Here is an 18,951-nt window from a genome sequence, read left to right on the forward strand (position 1 = left end):
GACAGCTCCCATCAAGAATTTCATCATGAGGTTAAACATATTTTCCAACTGGGACACATAGAAGTAACCCAAACATTTTGAAAATTTACCTTGGAAGCAAAAATAATGTTAAGTTTTACCTGTAGATCCTGTATCAACGCTAAGTATGTTATATAATGGCAGACAACAATTAGCATTTTTATCATAGATAAATAAGTACAAAATCCAGAAGAAACCTTGCTTCAATTCTCACTGAATTTAGAGGGAGAGGAAATAGTATCTCAGGCCATATGGGATTTAGGGTAACAGCTTTCTGCTTGGTTACTAAGTTCAAAAGCTTTACGATAGCCTAAAATTAGTTTATTCTTATACATACAAGCAACAGAATAGGCTAATTGGAGCAAAAATTAGGGGAAATGCCATAACCTTCTATCTCTTTCTACAGCTCAACACAGAAGAAAGATGGATCAGAGTAATAGGGTAAAAAGGAGGGAGAAGGTAGTGGCAGCTGTAAGAATCCTGTTCTCAACCCATCCTCAGGAGTCCCTCCGTCCCTCCCAGATCCCCAAGTTCTTCCGTTCCTCTCCTGCCAAGTCCCACATAGCCCATATCATTGCCTTTGCTTAGCACATCTCCTGGCGCCTCGCAAAGCCACTGTGGAAACCCACATTATGGAAAGATGACAGCATCACAATAGAGGAAAACACTTTAACAAGCAGGCAGGATGAAAAAGGGGCACTGGGCTATTTTTAGAAATGGCACCTTCCGAAAAGCATACTCTTAAAAAAATTTCTGTTTCCTTCATGGATCAAAAACACAATATCCTTTACAAAACTTTTATTGCATTCAGAACTGTTACTCTGTGCTCTCATAAAAAGGAAAAAAGAAGTGTCACTGAAGCTTTCTGCTTTTCTTAACTCCCGCACGAATACCAGACAGTTCGCCAGCGTATCTGTGCAGCTCCCTCCGCACTTCGCGGACCTGGCCCTTCCGGCGGATCTTGGCTCGCCGGAACTTCTCCCGATGCTTGACCCGGGGGTTGCGATCAATCTTCTTCCTTCTGGGGGTGAGGCCTTTGTTCTTGATCATCTGATAGGTCACCCCTCTCTTTTTATTTGGATCCTCCTCTTCCTGCACCAGCTCTTCTTCTAGCGTGTCCAGGTCTTCAGTTCTCTTCCTCTTGAGTTTCAACTTTTCCTCCATCATCTTATAATATTGTAGGGCAGCTTCTTCATCCAAGTCTGACTCATCTGCCAGCCCCTCAGCATTAAGCCGGCCGTTACTAAATGCAGGGGCAAGTTTTGGTTTGTTTTTATTAGCAGCCTGTGGAAGAAGCACCGCAAACTTCTTCTGTTCTCGTGGTCTGTCTTCCTTCTTGTCGTAATATTTTTTCAAAAGCAGACGAACTTCTGATGATAATTTTTGATCTACAACAGCTAGATCATTGATTATATTTCTATAAGCAACCAGTCTTTCAATAACAGGGTGACTATGAACTGGCATCCTCTTTGACTTGAGAACCAAATAGAAACTGATATTGGCACAATAATTCAAGTAGAGATGATACTTGGTCTGCAGATAGCGACTGCCTTTTCCTTGTGGGATAGTGCCATTTTTGATCATTTGCAGCAGCGGATGCAGTTCATCCTTGAGCTCCATTAACTTGACCTCAAAGTCCTCGATCAGCTGCAGGAGCTCCGGGGACTCCTGCTTCAGCAGCTTCAGCTGCTCTTTCTTGGACAGGGCCTGAAAATCCTTGGCAATCTTCTGCCCCTTGTCAGCCTGGTGGGCTTTCCGTTGCTCTGCCAGGTAGTCCTGGATCACGTCCAGCCCATAGTCATCCTCCCCCAAGTCCTGCACCAACCGCCTCTGGATGACTTGGGCCTCCTCCTCCTCTTCCTCCTCTTCGGCATCGACTTCTTGCCGGTTGCGCTTGGCCTTGGCCCGCGCATCGCTGCCATAGTCCGTGTCGTAGTAAAGCTGCTTGCGCTGGCCCCAGGAGAGCTCGTGGGGCAGCTCAGTGTCCTGGCCGCGTTCCTCCAGATCACTGTCCATAGACAGCTCCCCACCTTCATCCTCATCATCCTCCTCCTCCTCACCACCTCCTCCATCCTCCTCTGCACTGTGGTCCTCGGAAAGCTGCAGCCCCAGCACTTCCTCCTCTTCTTTGCCGCCTTCCTCCTCCTTCTCCTCCTCCTCGCTGTCCTCCTCGGGCAGCTCCAGGCCCAGCACTTCCTCCTCCTCCTCCTCGCTGCCGCCCGCCTCGTCCCCGCTCTCCAGGGCCGCCATCACGGCCTGGAACTGCGCCTCGTGGAAGTCCTCCACCTCGTCCGCGAAGCTCTCGGGCCGCGCCTCCCCCGCCGGCACCTCCGCCTCGTCCGAGCCCGCATCATCATCGTCGCCGTCGGCCGCCCGCGGCGGCGGCGGCCGCAGCACGGTGCCGCGGCGCGTCCTCATGGCGCGGCTCCCCCGGCGCTGCCGCCCCGCCGCTCGCCCTTCCGCTTCCGCTTCCACCGCTCGCCCTTCCGCTTCCGCCGCCGCCGCCGCCGCCGCCTCCTCCCGCTCCGCTCCCCCGCGCGCCCCGGCGCGGCGCCTTGGTTCCGCTCCCCGCCCAAACCGGCCGGCGTGCGCCGCCGAAGTGCTTCCCCCGAAGTGCTTGCCTGGAGAAAGGCGGGAAAACCCAGGTCTCTGCCGTCGCTGAGCGCGGCCTGGAGCTGCCACGACAAGCACCAGCTGCGATGTCGCTGCGCAGGCTGGTGCCAAAGGAGGAGCCGCGAAATGGCGCGGCCGTAAGGCCACCCGGGGCGTCGCTGTCCCGGGCATCGGCAGCTCCTTTTGCTGGGTCGTTTGAGGCCCCTGCTAGGCCCCCCAAAGCATTCAAAGGGCTTCAGTCAAACCTGCCGAAGCTGGCGGTGGTGTCAACGGCAGGGGAAACTGTTTTGATGAAGAAGAGTGTTTCCAGTGTATCACACTTAAGTTTCAATTGCAATAATCTGCTTTCAGGAGGCCCACATTGGCGTTCTGCATTTCAGATGCAGAGCCACTAACGCTGCCTCATACGTATGTTTAATCCGGGGCGGTTTGAAATGATTCCCTTTAGCCTGACAATTGTCATTTCTCACTTCCCTTTTCTACCTGAAATGTTCTGCTATGAAAAAATAGCAGAGTGGACCTCATGTGTAGGCAGTATAACTGGGGGCAGGTGCCATGCATCTTTTTAGAGGGGGGCAAGCTTGGAGTCACCTGGCACAATGACAGTGCCATAAAACATTTTTTGAGAGCCTGGGATAAGGCTTGTGTTCCAATATGTCTCAGCCCATGCCCTGCCAGGGTCAGGTCCTGCTCTGCTTACTCGAACGGAGCAAGAGAAATCACTGGAACATTTAGGATGAAGAGCACATACTGCTTTTGGCCCTCAGAAAGTCTCTCTTCTGTGACAGAAGATACAAATTACTCATATTTTCTCTCGTGTGCCCTGTTTGACAGACACGAAGGGCTGGATTTTGAGTTGGCACCAACCCCGTTTTAAAAATTGCCCAGTGAAAAGTTGCCATTAATCTCCCTCCATGGTATCCCTTTGCAACTGCAGTGCCTGCAGTTATATGTGTAGTTGCATCTGTCGCAGCTACGTGTCAATGGCTTCCTGCAACGTGAGCTCCCTGCGCCTCTTCGGGGTTTGCACAGTTGGTTACTTTTTAGCACCTCCTGCCCCTGGCAGCACCCCCGTTCAGGGAATACACTGACAACTCTTATGTTCATAGGTGGAACTGGTAAGACCGACCCTGTGAAGGCACTGTGAAATTCTAGCTCTCAGCTGAGGTGTTCATGTTTTGAAAGTACCAACTTGGCTTTTGAATTTAGCTGCAAGTTCACATTTGATCCTTTTCAGTTAAACAGCTGAATTCTATATAAAATCACTCCGGATCTGGAATGTAGTTGAGTTCATTTCTAAGCAATGATCCACTCAAGTAGATCAGCAATAGACAAGTAATAAATCTGGAAGAACAGATCTGTAAGAAGTTGCATGATGTGGGTAGCTACTAAACTAGGGGTTTTTTTGGGGTCATGGCAGGTATCGAAAATGAATAATGCCACGTAGGAAGAAAAGAGCACCTCTTTTCAGAGGTTTTCCTTCATCTAAAAAGCACAGACACATACAACCGCACCAGCCGTCTTGTATATTAATCTTACAGCAACTAAAAAAAAGCAAGCTAAGAAGTGCACCTGACATCTGCCTGCTTGCTAACTGAAACTTCTTGTTACTCAGTTCCTTTCAGCCAGACCAAAGTTTCAGAGAGCAAAAGAAATATTTGAAAATCTCCCTGCACACATCTGAGGGGCAGAATATTAACTCTCCTGACTCCTTCACCAGCTTGCTTCTCTGCAGGGATGTAGGCATCCCCCAGTAGAAACTAGGCCTACTCCTTAGACAAGGCTTCAGGCTTTAAGGCTAAGCCCAGCTGTAAGCCTAGTTGCCAGCTGTTGCTGCTTCAACGCTGGCTGTGCTACTTGCATCAGTTATTTTATGTCAATATTATGTCAATAGACAGAGGAGTCCAGGGCATTAGTAAACGAGCAATTCTGATTTTCAGCAGCCGAGGACCCCTGAGAGCAATACAGATTGCTTTTAAGGCAATCCATATTTGTTCATATTTATAGCCACATCCCGTAGTTTCGCTCGTTTGTTTCCATCACCAGCCGCAGAGTACCTAATCCAGCCTGCCACCTTTCCAATGGAAAAATCAAATCCATACTGTGCCAAGTGGAAGTAATTCTGTTTTAAGAAACGCAGACAGCTGTGCCGCAAGAGCAGAGGGAGCCATGGTAATCAATTTACAATGATCTCAGAAACCCAGAGTCTGATAAATTAAGCAGCCATACACCCCAGCAAGAGGAGGTCTGTGCAAAACAAGTGCAGGTGCTTTTTATTTAAAAACCTAGCCACAGAACAGGTGCTGTTTTATTTATAAATACTTTATCCACCTCTCTGTGGAAGAAGACCTGTCAAGCTAATGTCAAGGTTAACTGAAATAGTTGAGGGGGTGCAACTTCACTCACTTTTTGGTGCTTCATTTGGATTCTGACAAGTCTGATTGCAGAACGTCTCAGTTACGAGCCTTTTCCCAACATGCTCAACTTCTCCACGTAGTCACCTCTGGGTCAAAATTTTCCATACACGCTCTTGCTCCAAAGATACGTTTTGCCTCAAAGACACCTTGTCCAAATCTGTCTGTGCTTATTTTCAGGTATCAACTCTCCTTGATACAGGCCTGCATAAAAGAGAGCAATAAGAATAGTTTTTTTGATGATCAAGGCATAGCATTCACTGAGTTTGTTAGCCATGTCTAGGTGGAAATTCTCATTTTATACTGGTTGGCCACTAAAATACAACCATCTCTGCCTATCATGCTTTGCAGTCTTGCTGCTTAACCCTACCATTTGTGAAGTCCATCCAGAGAAGCCTGCAGCCATTTTCTGCATGGTTGTCCCTTTGTCAGGCTTAAAATTGCACATAGCTTTTGCTAATGTGACTTAAAGAAATCCAGGCCTACTTTGTCCCTGACCCTGAGTTTTTCCATGCAATTGCCTTCACAGTGCAATGCCCTCGGTTTGTTAAAATTTTCCCTTTCAAAATCTAGAGCCTTTCTGACAGACCAACTTCACTTTAGACTCTCATCATTTTAAATGGAACTGACACCTTGTCTCTCAATCCAAGGTTATTTTCTATGAGCAGAAAAGAATATATCACCTAGAGACATTTTAACCTCTTCAGGACCCGCTGAAAATGTCATCCACTTCTGGTGAAGCTGGAGACAGCCTCCAGTTTGAGCCAGTTTACCCAGTTGTGAGGAACTGCTCAAGCTGATCTGCACTGGTTTGCTGTGAATGTCGGTGGAACCACTGCTCTCGGTACTGTGTTCAGTGACTGCTGCGGGTCCAAATTAATCCACCATTTCCTCTGCTTCTGAGTGAGAAACTAGGAGAAAAGAAAGCCAAAGGACAGAGTGCCAGTGGATGGTGTGTTATCTGGAGTCGTGCCCTGGTACCGCTGTCCTCTTCGCTTCTCACCCAGCCTAGCAGGGGCGCACAACGGCACAACTGTTTTGCCAAGTATTCCCTCACCTCTTCGCACCCGCCCAGCTTTTCACCTGGCGAGTCCTAGTCTAACAGGTCTGGGGCCAACTGGAGGCACAGGGCAAGCGCAGGACAGCTGAGTCTGCAAGGCTTGTTCTTATTTCTTTTCAAATTCTTAATTACTCCTCTGCTAGCCCCTGCTTTGCAGTAGGATCAGGAGTCTAGCTCCCCACTCAGCCCAGAATCTGAGCCTGGGGTAGCGGTTTGCCAGCTCTTTATCAAACTGCCACAATTCCTTAATGCCTATTTACCCAGTTCAACATGTCACACAGTAAAAGGAAGACAGTCCATAAAAATAACAGCCCATAAAACAAATCCTCCTCTGAAGAGTTTACAGCCTAGGTGGAAATCCTCAGAGAAATACAGGTGGCTGAGAGTGACTAAAAATGGCTCTCAGGCCACCACAAAAAGACAAAAGGGACTGTGTGTGCAGACATGCAGATTTAGCACCTGAAATCCAGTGATGCTGAGCACCGGCAGTCAGGGGAAACCACCAAAATCAACAGAATTACACAGTGATTCAACAAAATCACAAATCTGCGCAGACTCTCCCTTCGGGTTTAAAATACCCATGGATGATTCTGGTTTTTAAAAATGCCAGATTTTTATGAGTACAGGTGAGCAGAACTGGCCAGAACCAGCCTCTTTTGCATGTGCTTGATTCTGCTCTCTGCCTTGCCCCTTCTTGTATATATTTTTAAACTTCTTTGATTACAAGAAAAGTAACTGAAACAAATACTGCTCTAGATAGAAAACCTCCTATCCACCCTTCATTAGCCAGGTTTATTTATAACATTCTGCAAAAGGTGGGCCACGGGGAGCATCCTCCTGCTGCTTCAGAAGAAAGCTCCACGTTAAACTCTGTTGGCAATTCTTTCTAGTGGGAGTGAGGAAAAAAAAGAAAATCTTGTTTTTGTAAAGATGCAGCCCTGCTGAGAGAGCGGGATTTGGCCCGAAGTGTTATGGCATAGCCAGTGCCCCGCTTGGAGATGGGACTTGCACCCATTGTCTCCCGCCGCCTCCCCGGGGAAACCTTGCGTGTCCGTGCTGCTGATGCAACACAAAAACTCTTTGCATCATGCGACAGACTCAAGAGATGTTTGCGTCGGGATGAAAGCTCAGGACAGAGGTCCCAGGGTCTTTGAACAGCTCTGGGGCCAGGATCCCAGTTAGCAAGGCCTGCAGGAAGGGAAGGCAGCCTGCAAGGTGGGAGGCTGCCATTTCAGTGACGGGGATGCTTGGCAGTGTTGCCTAATGACATTAGCCTCTGGAGAGGCTGGCAAAAGCGAGCAGTCCTGGAGAGCCGAGGGCGGGATGTGCTGTGCAAAAAGCCTGTATCTAGTTGTGGGGCAGCTGCCTAGCTGCATACAGAGAAGTTGGGGCAGCACAAAGAGATTTGCCATGTGCTGCTGGTTTTAATTCAGAAAAAACATGTGTTGCAGGTACCAGAAATTAAGGAATCACAGGTCTAGTGTATAACCCTGGATAAGAATGGGTCTGTTAGCATCACACCTTACTCTGCCTTCCTTCTGCCACCAATAAAATGACAGGTGAGGGGATTTTATCTGCTGTTGTAAGGTGTTTGGAGGCCTCTGCTGCAAAGCACTATTAAAGATTGGGCTTCTCTTAAAACACGGCATTTTCTGTGCAAGGCACATGTATGCACTACGGAGACATCCTGGTCATTGCAAGTTATATAGCAATGTTTTTTTTCAGAGCTACAGAGGTGATCCCAAATCTGGGACAATAAAAAATGGGTTCTCCAGTACTCCCTTGTGTTCCAGACTGAGCCAAGCGCTTTATGAAAAATTTGCTTGACAGATACCTCAGAGGGTTCAAAATGCTTCCCTTCACTGGCAGACAGTTGCCTTGGTCCTCACTCAGAGGCTTTCCTTGTACCAGAAATCCCACAAGGTGCCTTTTCCATTCATGAGGAAAGAGACACCATGATGCAGTGTACAGAGCCCTGGAAGAAGAGTTTAGCTTTGCCACTGACCTGCTGTTGCTTTACCTCTTTTACCCCTCCCACCCCTCATCTTGTCTGCTTTGACTGAGAGCCCTTTGGGGGCAGGTCGAGCTTTTAATATATGTTTGCATGGCATCTGGTGCAAATAGGACTCTGATCTTAAGGCCCAGAGTGCTCCTATAATATGGGTCAAACTAGCCCCCAAGTGATTTTAAGTCTGATTTCTCAAAACTAGGAGGAAGAGCTGTTACCCCTTGGCTATCTGGACATTTTCCTGCCTTGCACTCTTTGCTCCCGGGTGGGAGAGTGCCACTGACCCTGGTGGTAAGTTGGCCCCTAAGGACCAGGCTGATTTTGCATTCCCTTGCACTCAGCAGCTTTGCTACTGGCTACGTGATGAACAGAATAAAGATGTGCAGTAATAGTGCAACCCCCTGCCCCCATCCACCTTTAAAAGCCAGAGCTCTTTGTGCATTAAACCATTAAACGTGCCCAGTTTCAGTCCCCCAGCCACATTTTCCACAGTGTCAGTGCTAGCAGGCTGGGCTGTTTATTTTAGGAAACACATAGCTGTATCATTTGCACACGCCCTTATAGGCAGACACAGGCTCTCCACTCACGTTCTTCAAAAGAAGGAAAGGCAAGATGAAGAGCTGTTTGTTGCTGTGGGTGGCCTTGGCCGTCTCCTTGGGGTTCATTCTTGTGGCAGGTAGGTGAGAAATTAAGACCATGAAAAACTGCGCTTAACATAGCAGCGATGTGTTTTGTGTAATTTGCCATTAATAATTTTAACAGTCAAAATTGAACCTCAGAGCCTGCTCAAGAAGTCATGCTTCAGTGGTAGTTGAAGACCTTACTGTCTTTCTGCTGTGTGTTTTTAATTTCTACTTCAAGGCCAAATGCATGATGGCTAGCTGCAAATTTAAGATTTTATAATTAACCATTCTTAATCAGGTTTCTGAAGCAACAAACCACAAGCTTGCATGCTTGCTTTTCTGCAGTGCTAGGAAGATTGCAAAACTGTTTTACTGATGTAAGAGCTTCTAAATTCTTCTGGATGATCCTGTCATATGGCTATGGACAGCTCATTTCTGGTCACACTGTAGTTTAACATCATGTAACTCCACTGATTTTGGTGGAGACACTCTTGATTTACACCAGATATACTGAGATCGGACTCCCATCCAAGCAGACTAGTAAGTGTGATTCACAGATAATTGATGCTGATTATACTAGTGCCAGATTTCTATACAATGCTCTAAAGCCATCCTTATTCCTGTGGTGGATTTGGTCCACAGAATTAAATCTGTGTTCAAGGAGAAGAATCCCAACATCTCAAATAAGAACCTCCGTGAAGTTCCTCTAACCTTTAGCAAAGGGCTTATTACATACCCAGACAGCTCCTTTAAAACAATCATTTCCTATGAAGTGTGAGCGACTGTGTAATCCATTAGCTGCAATTGGAGAAAATGGTGAGAAATATTGACTGTTGAATCTGTGCTGGTTCAACAGAGCCCAGTCTGGTTTTCCCCATTCATGCTCATGACTTGATATATACATATATATATGTGTGTGTGTGTGTGTGTGTGTGCGTGCTGCTTACAGGGAAGTAAAATTTGAGTTACTTGCATCTACAGCAGTGACATTTGCACTATTTGTTTTGAAATTAATAGCTGTTTGGTCTCTCTGGACCCCTTTCTGCTCTAATTAAGTAGCCACCTTCACATTCAGCAGAGTTTGAACAGCCAGTTTTGGAATGCATTTGCTTCTTTAATACGCTGCAGCTTGTTAGGTATGGATTTTGTTGGGCTCCATCTCCATGTATCACTGCATATCATAACTTATTACAAGACAACCCAGTATTAAAAGATGAGACGTTTTGTCAAAATATCCCTGCATAAGTGTCTGTGAGAGAGGGAACATGATATTGCAGTAAGCCATGCAGACATTTAGATGGGCATTAGAAATTATGTATTTAACTACCTTCTTCTCCCAAAGGTGCTTTTCTGGGTGATACTTTGAGTCGTTGCCAATAAACCTCAAAAATCCTACTCGCAACTTTGTAATTTTACCTAAAAAATGTGGAACACCTCTGTCTTGTATGATTACTGAAAATATAAGTAGGTAGAATTACGTAAGGAATTAATTCAGGACAGTAGTTTTAGAGTACATTCCTTACAGTACGTCTTCCCTATATATTCATAAAGTAGTACGTTTGCTAATATAATTTTATGAACAACATGCATTAGAAGCTGCTCTAAAGCCAGGCAAAGCCAATGGGAGTCTGAATTCAAGACTGGCTTCGGATCAAGGTCTTAGAGAGAAGAATGACGCACAACATGTTGTATAGAACACAGTGACAGACCTCAGAGGGAGACATATGTGAAGGAAAAGAAGCTACAGAACATCTATAAAAGAAGAAACATCAAGGCTCAGTGAGGCAGAGACTAGAGAGGCTTTTCTAGACAGCCTCTGCTACAGGGGGAAATGTTCATGCTGAGTGATGAGGTGGCAGAGAGAAGGCATGCAGAGTCTTAGGGGGAGGAAGAAGAGGTACAAACACAGACAAGCACTATTAAACCCTGAATAATGATTTTCTCCTTTATCGCAATGGGTCAGATATGATTATGGATTTCTGCCTTGGTGGAGCACAAAGCAATCAGTCAGAGGTATGACTGAACTTTTGCTCGATGTTCATGCTTTTTAATGGCATTTGCTCAGGTGAAGGATTGTGCTAGATGCTATACAGACCATGCTAAAAGTCAGCCCTTGCTCCAAAGAGCTAAGTGGGCAAATGCTGTAGAGAGACAAAGATTTCCCAAGAAATCATTAAGAGTGGCAGCAAAGGAGGCACCTGTATGCCTGTGCAGGAAAAGGCAGCCAGCTATTCCAGCAGTGTTTGCTTGTCGCTCTAAACCAGCTTGCTTACAGCTACCAAGGTGCACATCCTGGACTGTGAGCCCTATGCTCAACTAGCTGACAAATGAATCTTAGCATTTTCTCTGAGATTCTGAGGTAGAGATCTTTTCTGGGTGGGGTGGAGGGAAAGGAGATGCAAAATTAGTGATAATTATTTCAGAAAAATGTGGAACATTCTGCTGCTCAAAGCAAGGGAGTGCAGTAATTTCCTTCCTGATCTAGAAACCCCAAAGTGAATGCTCTTCAGAAGGGCTTCTGCTGCCAGTTGTCACAGGAGCAGCATTTGCAACCACTGTATAAATTGTAAGGTCACTCCGAGGATTGATTTTAAAAAGTTTCAATGCCTAAGTGTTTCACAGTCATGAGGACTGGCAAGATCTCAGTGAATAACAACCCAGTGGAATGGAAACAGAAAAGACCGGTGTATCGTGGAGGCAGGAGGACAGCTCCAAGAAGCCCTACATAGAAAACCCGCAGTGCTTTTTGCACTGCGTTACATGGACTAGATTCTCCAGTGGCAGAAGCGGCCTCTGCCAGTTGATGCTGTGGAGGACTGGCTGCTGTTTGTTCCTGCAGACAGCTTCAGGCACAATTAAGCAACTAACGATCAAAAAACCGCTGTATCACTGAGAGATCCCTGCTCCCCTGTTGCTCCCACAGGCTTTGAGCACCATCCCTTTCACCGCCATCCCTTTCACCCTGTAGCAACAGGTTCTATTGCTCGCGCAAACCAGCGGCATCGGACATGAAAATGAAAAACCAGATGTGAACTTATGCATGGGACTGGCTAATTCTTTAATGATCCACTCTTTGGTGAGTCAGAAGGGAAGTAATTCAACTATTAGGACCAAAGCTTTTAAGTCAGTCTGAGGTCCTCCATAGATGCTGTGATCAACATAGATGGATTTAGACTGCTGCTTCTTTCTCCACGTGTTTAAACCAACGGACTAGGAGAGTAGGCAAGTTCCAAGAGCTGTGAGGTCTATCAAAGCCCAGTATAAGCTGTCCCCATCTCCTACAAACAAAACTTTCTCACAGTGCTTTTGGTACTTTGAAGCAGGCTGAAAATGCTATAGAAACATTGCAAAGCAACGTCTGTGAGTCTAATCTTAGCAGCATTTGGAAATACAGAGGGATGTGATAATGACCATTTAAGAGAAATGTGACTCTGCTGTGTAAGACTTGTTAAGGGTCAAGAAACCAGAGGCTGTTGGGGAAAGCCAACTAGGAGAGAACAAGTTATTTCAAATCCATCTACTTGCTCAGTGAGGAAGTTGGCATTGCACACCAACAACAACACTAGAAAAGGTTTCTGGGTGACAGACGGGAAGTTTTGCCCTGTTATTTTGACTGAGTTTCATATTGAATGATGTGCTAAAAGTGAGGGAGAGAGTCATACCCAGGCTGGCTCTTCTCTGTTTGAGTAAGCGTCTTGGCTGCCAAACTGAACTCCGTTAGAAACAGAAGGTCAGGAAGTCATGGTTAAAGTTTTCCCTGCAAACCGCATGTGTCATAGTGGCACTTGCCTTTCATTGCCAGATCACCAGGGTGGCAGGCTGCCTTCCCACTGGGTTCTTTGGTGCTTTTCAGCATTTGTTCCCTGAGGAACCTGGGTACAATGGACCGCTGCAGGAAATCAGACAAGCCTGATTGCTGCATTGGCAAGATCACAGATATTTATTTACAGTCTAGATCCAAACTGGAGTTCAGACTGCTAGAATAGTCATGAAAAAATGATAAAGGAATTGGCTAATCTCCCTTTAGACAGCTTTTCAACCATCATTGCCTATGTTTCAGAAGTCACCAGAGCAGCAGTGGAGTAGCCCAGCCTTGTTTGACTACAGGAATTGCATGAATGGAAGCCACTACCTAGGCTTCATGCTGTGCTTTCATGGTTCATTCTTAGGCCATGTGCTGGATACAGGCAACACTTGAGCTGCCAGCCAAAGTGCCAGGTGTAGCTGTATGCTTACTTGGGTACTTTCTGTCTTCGCGTTTCATAAGGAACCCTTGCTCATTTTCCTCACTCAATTTCAGTTTTCGTCTTTGCTTCCCCGTCATTCCCATCGCCTCTGTGTACAGGAGCAGACTGTAGGCTGAGCAGTGGAGAGAGCTGAACTCAGCTTTGCAAAGAGACTCAGTCCTACCTGCAGTGACCTTGGCTTCAGTCAGTCCAGACGCCATAATTGGGAAGTGCCTCTGGGAGGTTCTCATCGCTTCACTTTCTGCCAGAGCAACTTGCAAGAGGATTTTCTTTTTGACGCTGAGATTGCATATCCTGTACTTGCAGGTTATCCACGGGCATATGATGAGGATGAAGAGTATGTGCTGGTCAACAACAAGTGTAAATGCGCAACAGTGACCTCGAAGTTTGTGCCCTCTAAAGAAAACCCCAGAGAAGAAATCCTGGAGAGAAACATACAGCTCCTGTAAGTGGCAGACAACTCTTACCTGGAGATGGTGAAATGGAGGTAGTGTTGCATGGGTTCCTTTCGGTTTGAATTATTTCACATCTATGGGCATTTAAGGTACCAACAGTTTTCCCCACAGGCTGTTTTCTGTGTTAGCCTGGAGTAATTCCTTTCCATCTCAAGCCTCATCATGTTTTCCTAGCTCAAATGTGTCGGGCTGGTGTTTGCCTCTTCAGTTACAAGAAGCATCTCCTGTTTTAAGAGATCCCATTGTAGCTTTCTAAAACACATTGTGGAAGAAAAACCTTTAACAGTTGGTCTAATCTGAAACCAAATTTGGCCCATGACATTGAACTCTGCCCTTTCCAGATTAGATCTCTATGTTATGAAGTCAGCTATTTGGGCCTGGGGAAAACCAGTTAATGCCTGAAGTATCAGAAAAGGTCAACGGCATGAGGCAGATTTCAGTTCAGACTGAGATTTTCATCCTCTTCATTCACAGAAATGTGCCAAAAAGTTTGGCAGGGGCGGGGGAGAGGAAGGAAAATGGACTCAGTTCAGGTTTGGAGCTACAGGAGTCTGAGGAGGGCTCACAACAGGGAAAGATACTAATGAAATGCCCTCAATCTCCTACCAGTCTCACACAGGCCTTTGCAAGCCCAGGGAAAGATAAAATACCACTGTTGGCACCTTGAAAGCATCATTAGTGGAAGGTGGCACTTTCAGGAATTGCTGCATTGCTTTTGGGGAGGGCTTCACCATCACCCAGGCTTCCCATAAATGTATCTGGAAACCAGGCAAAAAAATATCCTGTTGCCTTCAAGGGTGCAGAAGGGCCAAGATCTCCCATCCAGTGCTTTGCCAGGGAGAAGGGGCAGAAAGAAAATAACCTCAATAAAAAATAAGATGAGAGTTGAGAACATGTCGTATCAGAAAAGTAATTTTGTGCTTAACAAGCAGTTTTCACCAGAGAAATTCTCCCCTGCCTTCTTCTAGAGTCCCCCTGAAGAGCCGAGAGAACATCTCTGACCCCACATCCCCACTCAGAACCACTTTTGTCTACCGCATGTCTGAACTGTAAGTCATCTTCTTTACAAAATTTCCTAATGCTTACCCTCCTTGCAGCATTACCCATGGCAGCTCACAAGCATCCTTGAAGGTCGGTAGATAAAGTAAGGCAGGATCACACAGGAAAGTTTTCCCTAGAGTGCTAAGCTCTCCTACCTATTCTATTACAATGCCTTAGCCATAAAACAATGCTTTCTTCCAAGTGAACAAATTAGTCTTCATGATGAATTCCATAGAAAGCTCTCACAGTTACAGGGTAAGTTTCATTCCAGTTCCTGTTCATCCTTCTCCAAAATCATAAAATTACACTTTTCCTGTTTGATACTTCTTTTTAGTGGCCTTCCTTATGAATAGCGGTTTGCCAACACTCCATTTGCAACCAGAGAACATCTGATAGGGAGTTCCTGTGTAAGACAGGGGGCCTAGAAAGGCCAAGCTGCCAGATCAGTGAAGAAGACTGAGTTTCATCAACAGTGTCTTTTAGTCACAACTTTTAACACTTCTGTTCCCTGTCTCTTCCAGATGCAAAAAATGCGATCCCGTAGAAATTGAGCTGGGTGGTGAGACATACAATGCCCAGCAGAGCACCTCCTGCGATGGTACAGAAACTTGCTACACCTACAACAGGGACAAGTGCTATACCACAACCTTCCCATTCGTCTACCGCGGGGAAACAAAAATCCTTAAAGCAGCTCTGACACCAGCGTCCTGCTATGCCAATTAGCTCAAGCCATTGCTGTTCTAATGCCTTGTTGCATTCTGTTTTCCTATTGCAAATACATGTATGCCAGCAGCATAGTACCTAGACAACAGTGTCTGAAGTATCAGCTCCCAGAGTAATGCAAACTTGCCTCTATTTGTTTTTAAGTATCAAAAGAATGCTATTCCCCAAGAGCAGCTGCTGGTTGCCAGAGATGCTGTCCTTACGTTCTTGGCACATATTTGCAACATCATTATACCTCTCAAACACTATCACCCTATAGACTGATCCTCAGAAGGTGTAAATCAGTGTAGTTCCCTTGATATCAACTGCACCAGTTTACAGCAATGGAGCATTGATCTGGTTTGACAGCCTTCAGTTAGTCCCTATCTAAGCAAGGCTGTTACGGACATCAGCAGGAATGTCCGTGTATTTGCTCGCCTTAGCAATCTAAACTAAGCCTCTGCGCAAGCTTGATAGCATTATTAGCACTCTGTTGTACAATCCTATTTGAGAGAGAAAAGATAAGGGGCAAGACTTTGAGACGGCATAGTTTCAAATTATTTTGTAAAAAATAAACCCTAAACCCTTCTATTGCTTTAGTAATCACAAACTTCTGGTTTTCACATACACTTAGAGGAGACTAAAAGATGCTGCTGCTCTCAAGTGTTTCGCAAAGGTGCCAGGACCTCAGGTGTTCCAGGAATAGTAAACTCATCCAGGACACATTAGGTATTGTGCTTTCCATGTTTATGTACCAATGATAATTCATTCCTCCACCCCTGCTCCCAGTTGAATTGCTGTTGTAAAAATCAAGTTGGCTTGAATATTTTCTTCCTGGTTTTGCATTCAGATCTGCAAGAAATCCTATGGGGCTGCCCCAATTGCAAGAGCAAGACCCTAGTTAGGGATTCATTCAATCTATCACCTCAGTTACCTCTTCTTCATACAAGAAACCCTCATTGAATAAAGGAGCTGATTCTGTATAGTACATTACACTTAGATGCATTATACACAGTATTGTCAGTAGATACATCACATATGCAAGTGCATTCCCCAGCATTACATTTGGGAAGACTGGTATGTTTCTCACTGTTGTGAAAAGTTGATTGTAAAACCTAAGCTGTTCTGAGGAGTCCTTATTGGGCTTGACATATTATTGCAATAATAATAGAGCAAAACCTGACGCCCATAATTGGAGCTTTGTTAGTGAAACATTAAATAAATTTTTTTCTGCAGCAGTCTGTGTGTTAAATTCCAGTGGTGTTCAAAAGAAAAAAACAAATCTATAATGATGTTTTCCCACTTCACAGTGACAGACAAGAAAAATTCTCTCTAACTTCCTGCTTATATGTGCAGGTCAAGGCACCTGAAATACTGAGATAGAAATAATGATGCATTTGAGGAAACTATGACAGATTGAGGCTGAACTGGTTTATGATTTTAGGATCTGCTCTGCACTGCTTGGAACACTGTACATGGATGCTTCCAGGTCCTGTGAGTCAGTGCAGGATTGGAATGGAAAGATCTGCACAACACCTAGATGCTGCTCAATGTTGTAATCTGCAGGTCTGAATTTCACCGGACTGTTAAAAGAAATGCCTTCGAGACAGGGTGCATTGGGGGATAGTCATTTCTACACAAGATCCCTGCCCTAAAAAGGGAGCAAACTTTAGGGGCCCAATTTTGAAACACAAAAAAGGATTAAGATGAAAAAATACCATAATATTATACCAGAGTTATGTAAAACAGCCTTACAAAAATATCAGTTGCCTCTGTTTACTGCAAAAGGAGGATAGCCAGTTAAAAGAAGAACCGAAACAAAGGTTCCCACCCAGCTCTGCTCAATCCAGTAAGTGACTTAACCCGTGTACCTGAACTTGTAAGAAGATTTAGACTCTGAGGTGCCACCTGAAATGAACAGGTACTGCATCTTCTTCATCTTTGAAGGACTAGCCCTTAGTCTCTACAGGGGGACTAAATGTACAATTCAAAGGGATGCTAGTAAAACAAATAGATTAAAGAAACTGAAATGCTCAAACACAACAGTAAAAGTGGCTACAAAACTGCTTAGGAGAAAATAAGATCATATAACATATTTGCCTATAAGCAGACATATGTATTACACATGAAGACATGACCAAAGAGGACATATATTCAGAACATGGCCTGTGTTAACAACCTTTAGACCCACATGGCCCAGTACCGGTGAAACACTTAGAAAACATAGAATAAGATATTTTCACACTAGGGCAAGACGATGTCAAACTCGCACCGAAAGAAATCACTTCCAGAATATAGTTTCCTACAAATAACTTAGAAAAAATAAGTTAGATGTCACTAGCTACCCTGCCTCAGTTATTTCAGGCAATGGCCAATGTGCTCTGTGATCATCACAACTCACACTCCTGGGGACAGCCTCCAGCCCAGCAGCAAACAGTGCAGTGCTGAGTCCACAGAGTGAAAAGGAGATTACCTTTTACTCCCAAAAGAAAAGGACTGGTCCTCTAATCACCCTGCAGCACATCTTGGGATTCTAGCAATAGACAGACAACTCACGGACAAATCACGAGGTGTGCAGGGAAGAGGAAGTCAGGCACAGACTGTGGGAGAATGGTTAAGTGAGAAAGGGCATGCTCTCTTAGAAGTGAGCAATCCTGCCTTCATGATGAAGGGAGGATCCCACGGCTATGTGAACTGTCCTTGAGCATTCCTAGACCATTACAGAAGGGGAAGGCAAGTAGTGGTAAACAAGTAAAGGAGGGGGCCGACAAGCCCCTCCACAGGAACAGCAACTTTGCACCAATCGTGTATTCGCCTTAGGCGCGTGAACAGACTGTAAACCAATCGTACAGCTATTGCTAGTGCATGCTTATTGCTTGTCTATATATACTCTGTGTAAGCTCTAATAAAGGGAGAACGACCATACTCATATTGAGACTCATCGTTACTCCGGGTCCGTCCCCCCACTCCGACATCTGGTAGCAGAGGATGGTTTATTTCCGTGACTACCGACATCTGGTAGCAGAGGATGGTTGATTTCCGAGACTACCGATAAGAGGATGGTTGATTTCCGATAAGAGCTCCGAGACTGCGGTAAGCAGCGAGAGGACGGGAGTGGGGATTGAACGGCTGAGAGGAGTGCTGGCTGTACGCCGCTAGCCAGTCAGACACTGAGGCCTCGGGGTCGCACCCCGCCTCTCAGGGAGCAGCATGGAAGCTGATGCTGCCGCCGCCTTGCTCGCCGGGATACTCTCTAAGAGAGGGATTGACGCCCCGGAAAAGCAGTTGCACCGATTGATTAAGCTAGGGCAAAGATGGGGACATTTCCCTGATACTCATATGCTATTTTCCGTATCGGAATGGCGAGATTTCGGAGAGACAATGTGGCATAAGACCATCGAGGGTGGAGACAAGGACAAGAAGGAGGTTAAGGCGGTGCGAGCTCGACCGTCGGTCCCTCCGCCACCGCCCCCCCCGCAGCCCTTGCCTCCGTCCGCTCCTGAGGGAGCCGGCAGTGCGCCGTGCCCAGGGCCCTCGTCGCCGCCCGTACCGGGGGAGGGCAGCACAGCCCCGCCGAGGCTATGGCGGGGGCCCCTGACATTGTTATCTCCGGAGTCGTCAGGCACAGCCTCGCCTACCACCCCCATGGGGACAAAGCCGTCCACGGCTCAACTATTAAAAATGTTTGAGCAGCTGTCAGTAAAACTGGAAAAGCTGGAACTGAGGGACGGGAAAGTTGTTCGCGCACTTTGCAACACCGTACTAGAGAC

General features: G+C 46.0%; 2 protein-coding genes across 2 annotated transcripts; one reads left to right on the forward strand and one right to left on the reverse strand.

Moving 5' to 3' along the window:
• Positions 1–324: 324 nt before the first annotated feature.
• On the reverse strand, positions 325–2,479 carry UTP3 (UTP3 small subunit processome component). Its single transcript, XM_013951602.2, has one exon. It carries the CDS (start codon positions 2,434–2,436, stop codon positions 871–873), a length of 1,566 nt encoding a protein of 521 aa, XP_013807056.2. The 5' UTR covers positions 2,437–2,479; the 3' UTR covers positions 325–870.
• A 6,155-nt stretch (positions 2,480–8,634) lies between these two features.
• JCHAIN (joining chain of multimeric IgA and IgM) lies at positions 8,635–16,371 on the forward strand. Its single transcript, XM_013951627.2, has 4 exons — positions 8,635–8,789; positions 13,290–13,428; positions 14,407–14,487; positions 15,001–16,371. The coding sequence occupies exons 1-4, from the start codon at positions 8,726–8,728 to the stop codon at positions 15,200–15,202; spliced, it is 486 nt and encodes a 161-aa protein (XP_013807081.2). The 5' UTR covers positions 8,635–8,725; the 3' UTR covers positions 15,203–16,371.
• Positions 16,372–18,951: the final 2,580 nt, after the last annotated feature.

The sequence above is a fragment of the Apteryx mantelli genome, chromosome 5 (assembly GCF_036417845.1).
Source record: "Apteryx mantelli isolate bAptMan1 chromosome 5, bAptMan1.hap1, whole genome shotgun sequence".
Lineage (NCBI taxonomy): Eukaryota > Metazoa > Chordata > Aves > Apterygiformes > Apterygidae > Apteryx > Apteryx mantelli.

What these genes read in the sequence shown, in the direction of transcription:
- JCHAIN (XM_013951627.2), top strand. Translation starts at nt 8,726, where the DNA reads ATGAAGAGCTGTTTGTTGCTGTGGGTGGCCTTGGCCGTCTCCTTGGGG. An exon ending in GAGAGAAACATACAGCTCCT is followed by an intron (nt 13,429 to 14,406) that starts GTAAGTGGCAGA and finishes GCCTTCTTCTAG; the next exon opens with AGTCCCCCTGAAGAGCCGAG. An exon ending in GTCTACCGCATGTCTGAACT is followed by an intron (nt 14,488 to 15,000) that starts GTAAGTCATCTT and finishes TGTCTCTTCCAG; the next exon opens with ATGCAAAAAATGCGATCCCG.
- UTP3 (XM_013951602.2), bottom strand. Translation starts at nt 2,436, where the DNA reads ATGAGGACGCGCCGCGGCACCGTGCTGCGGCCGCCGCCGCCGCGGGCG.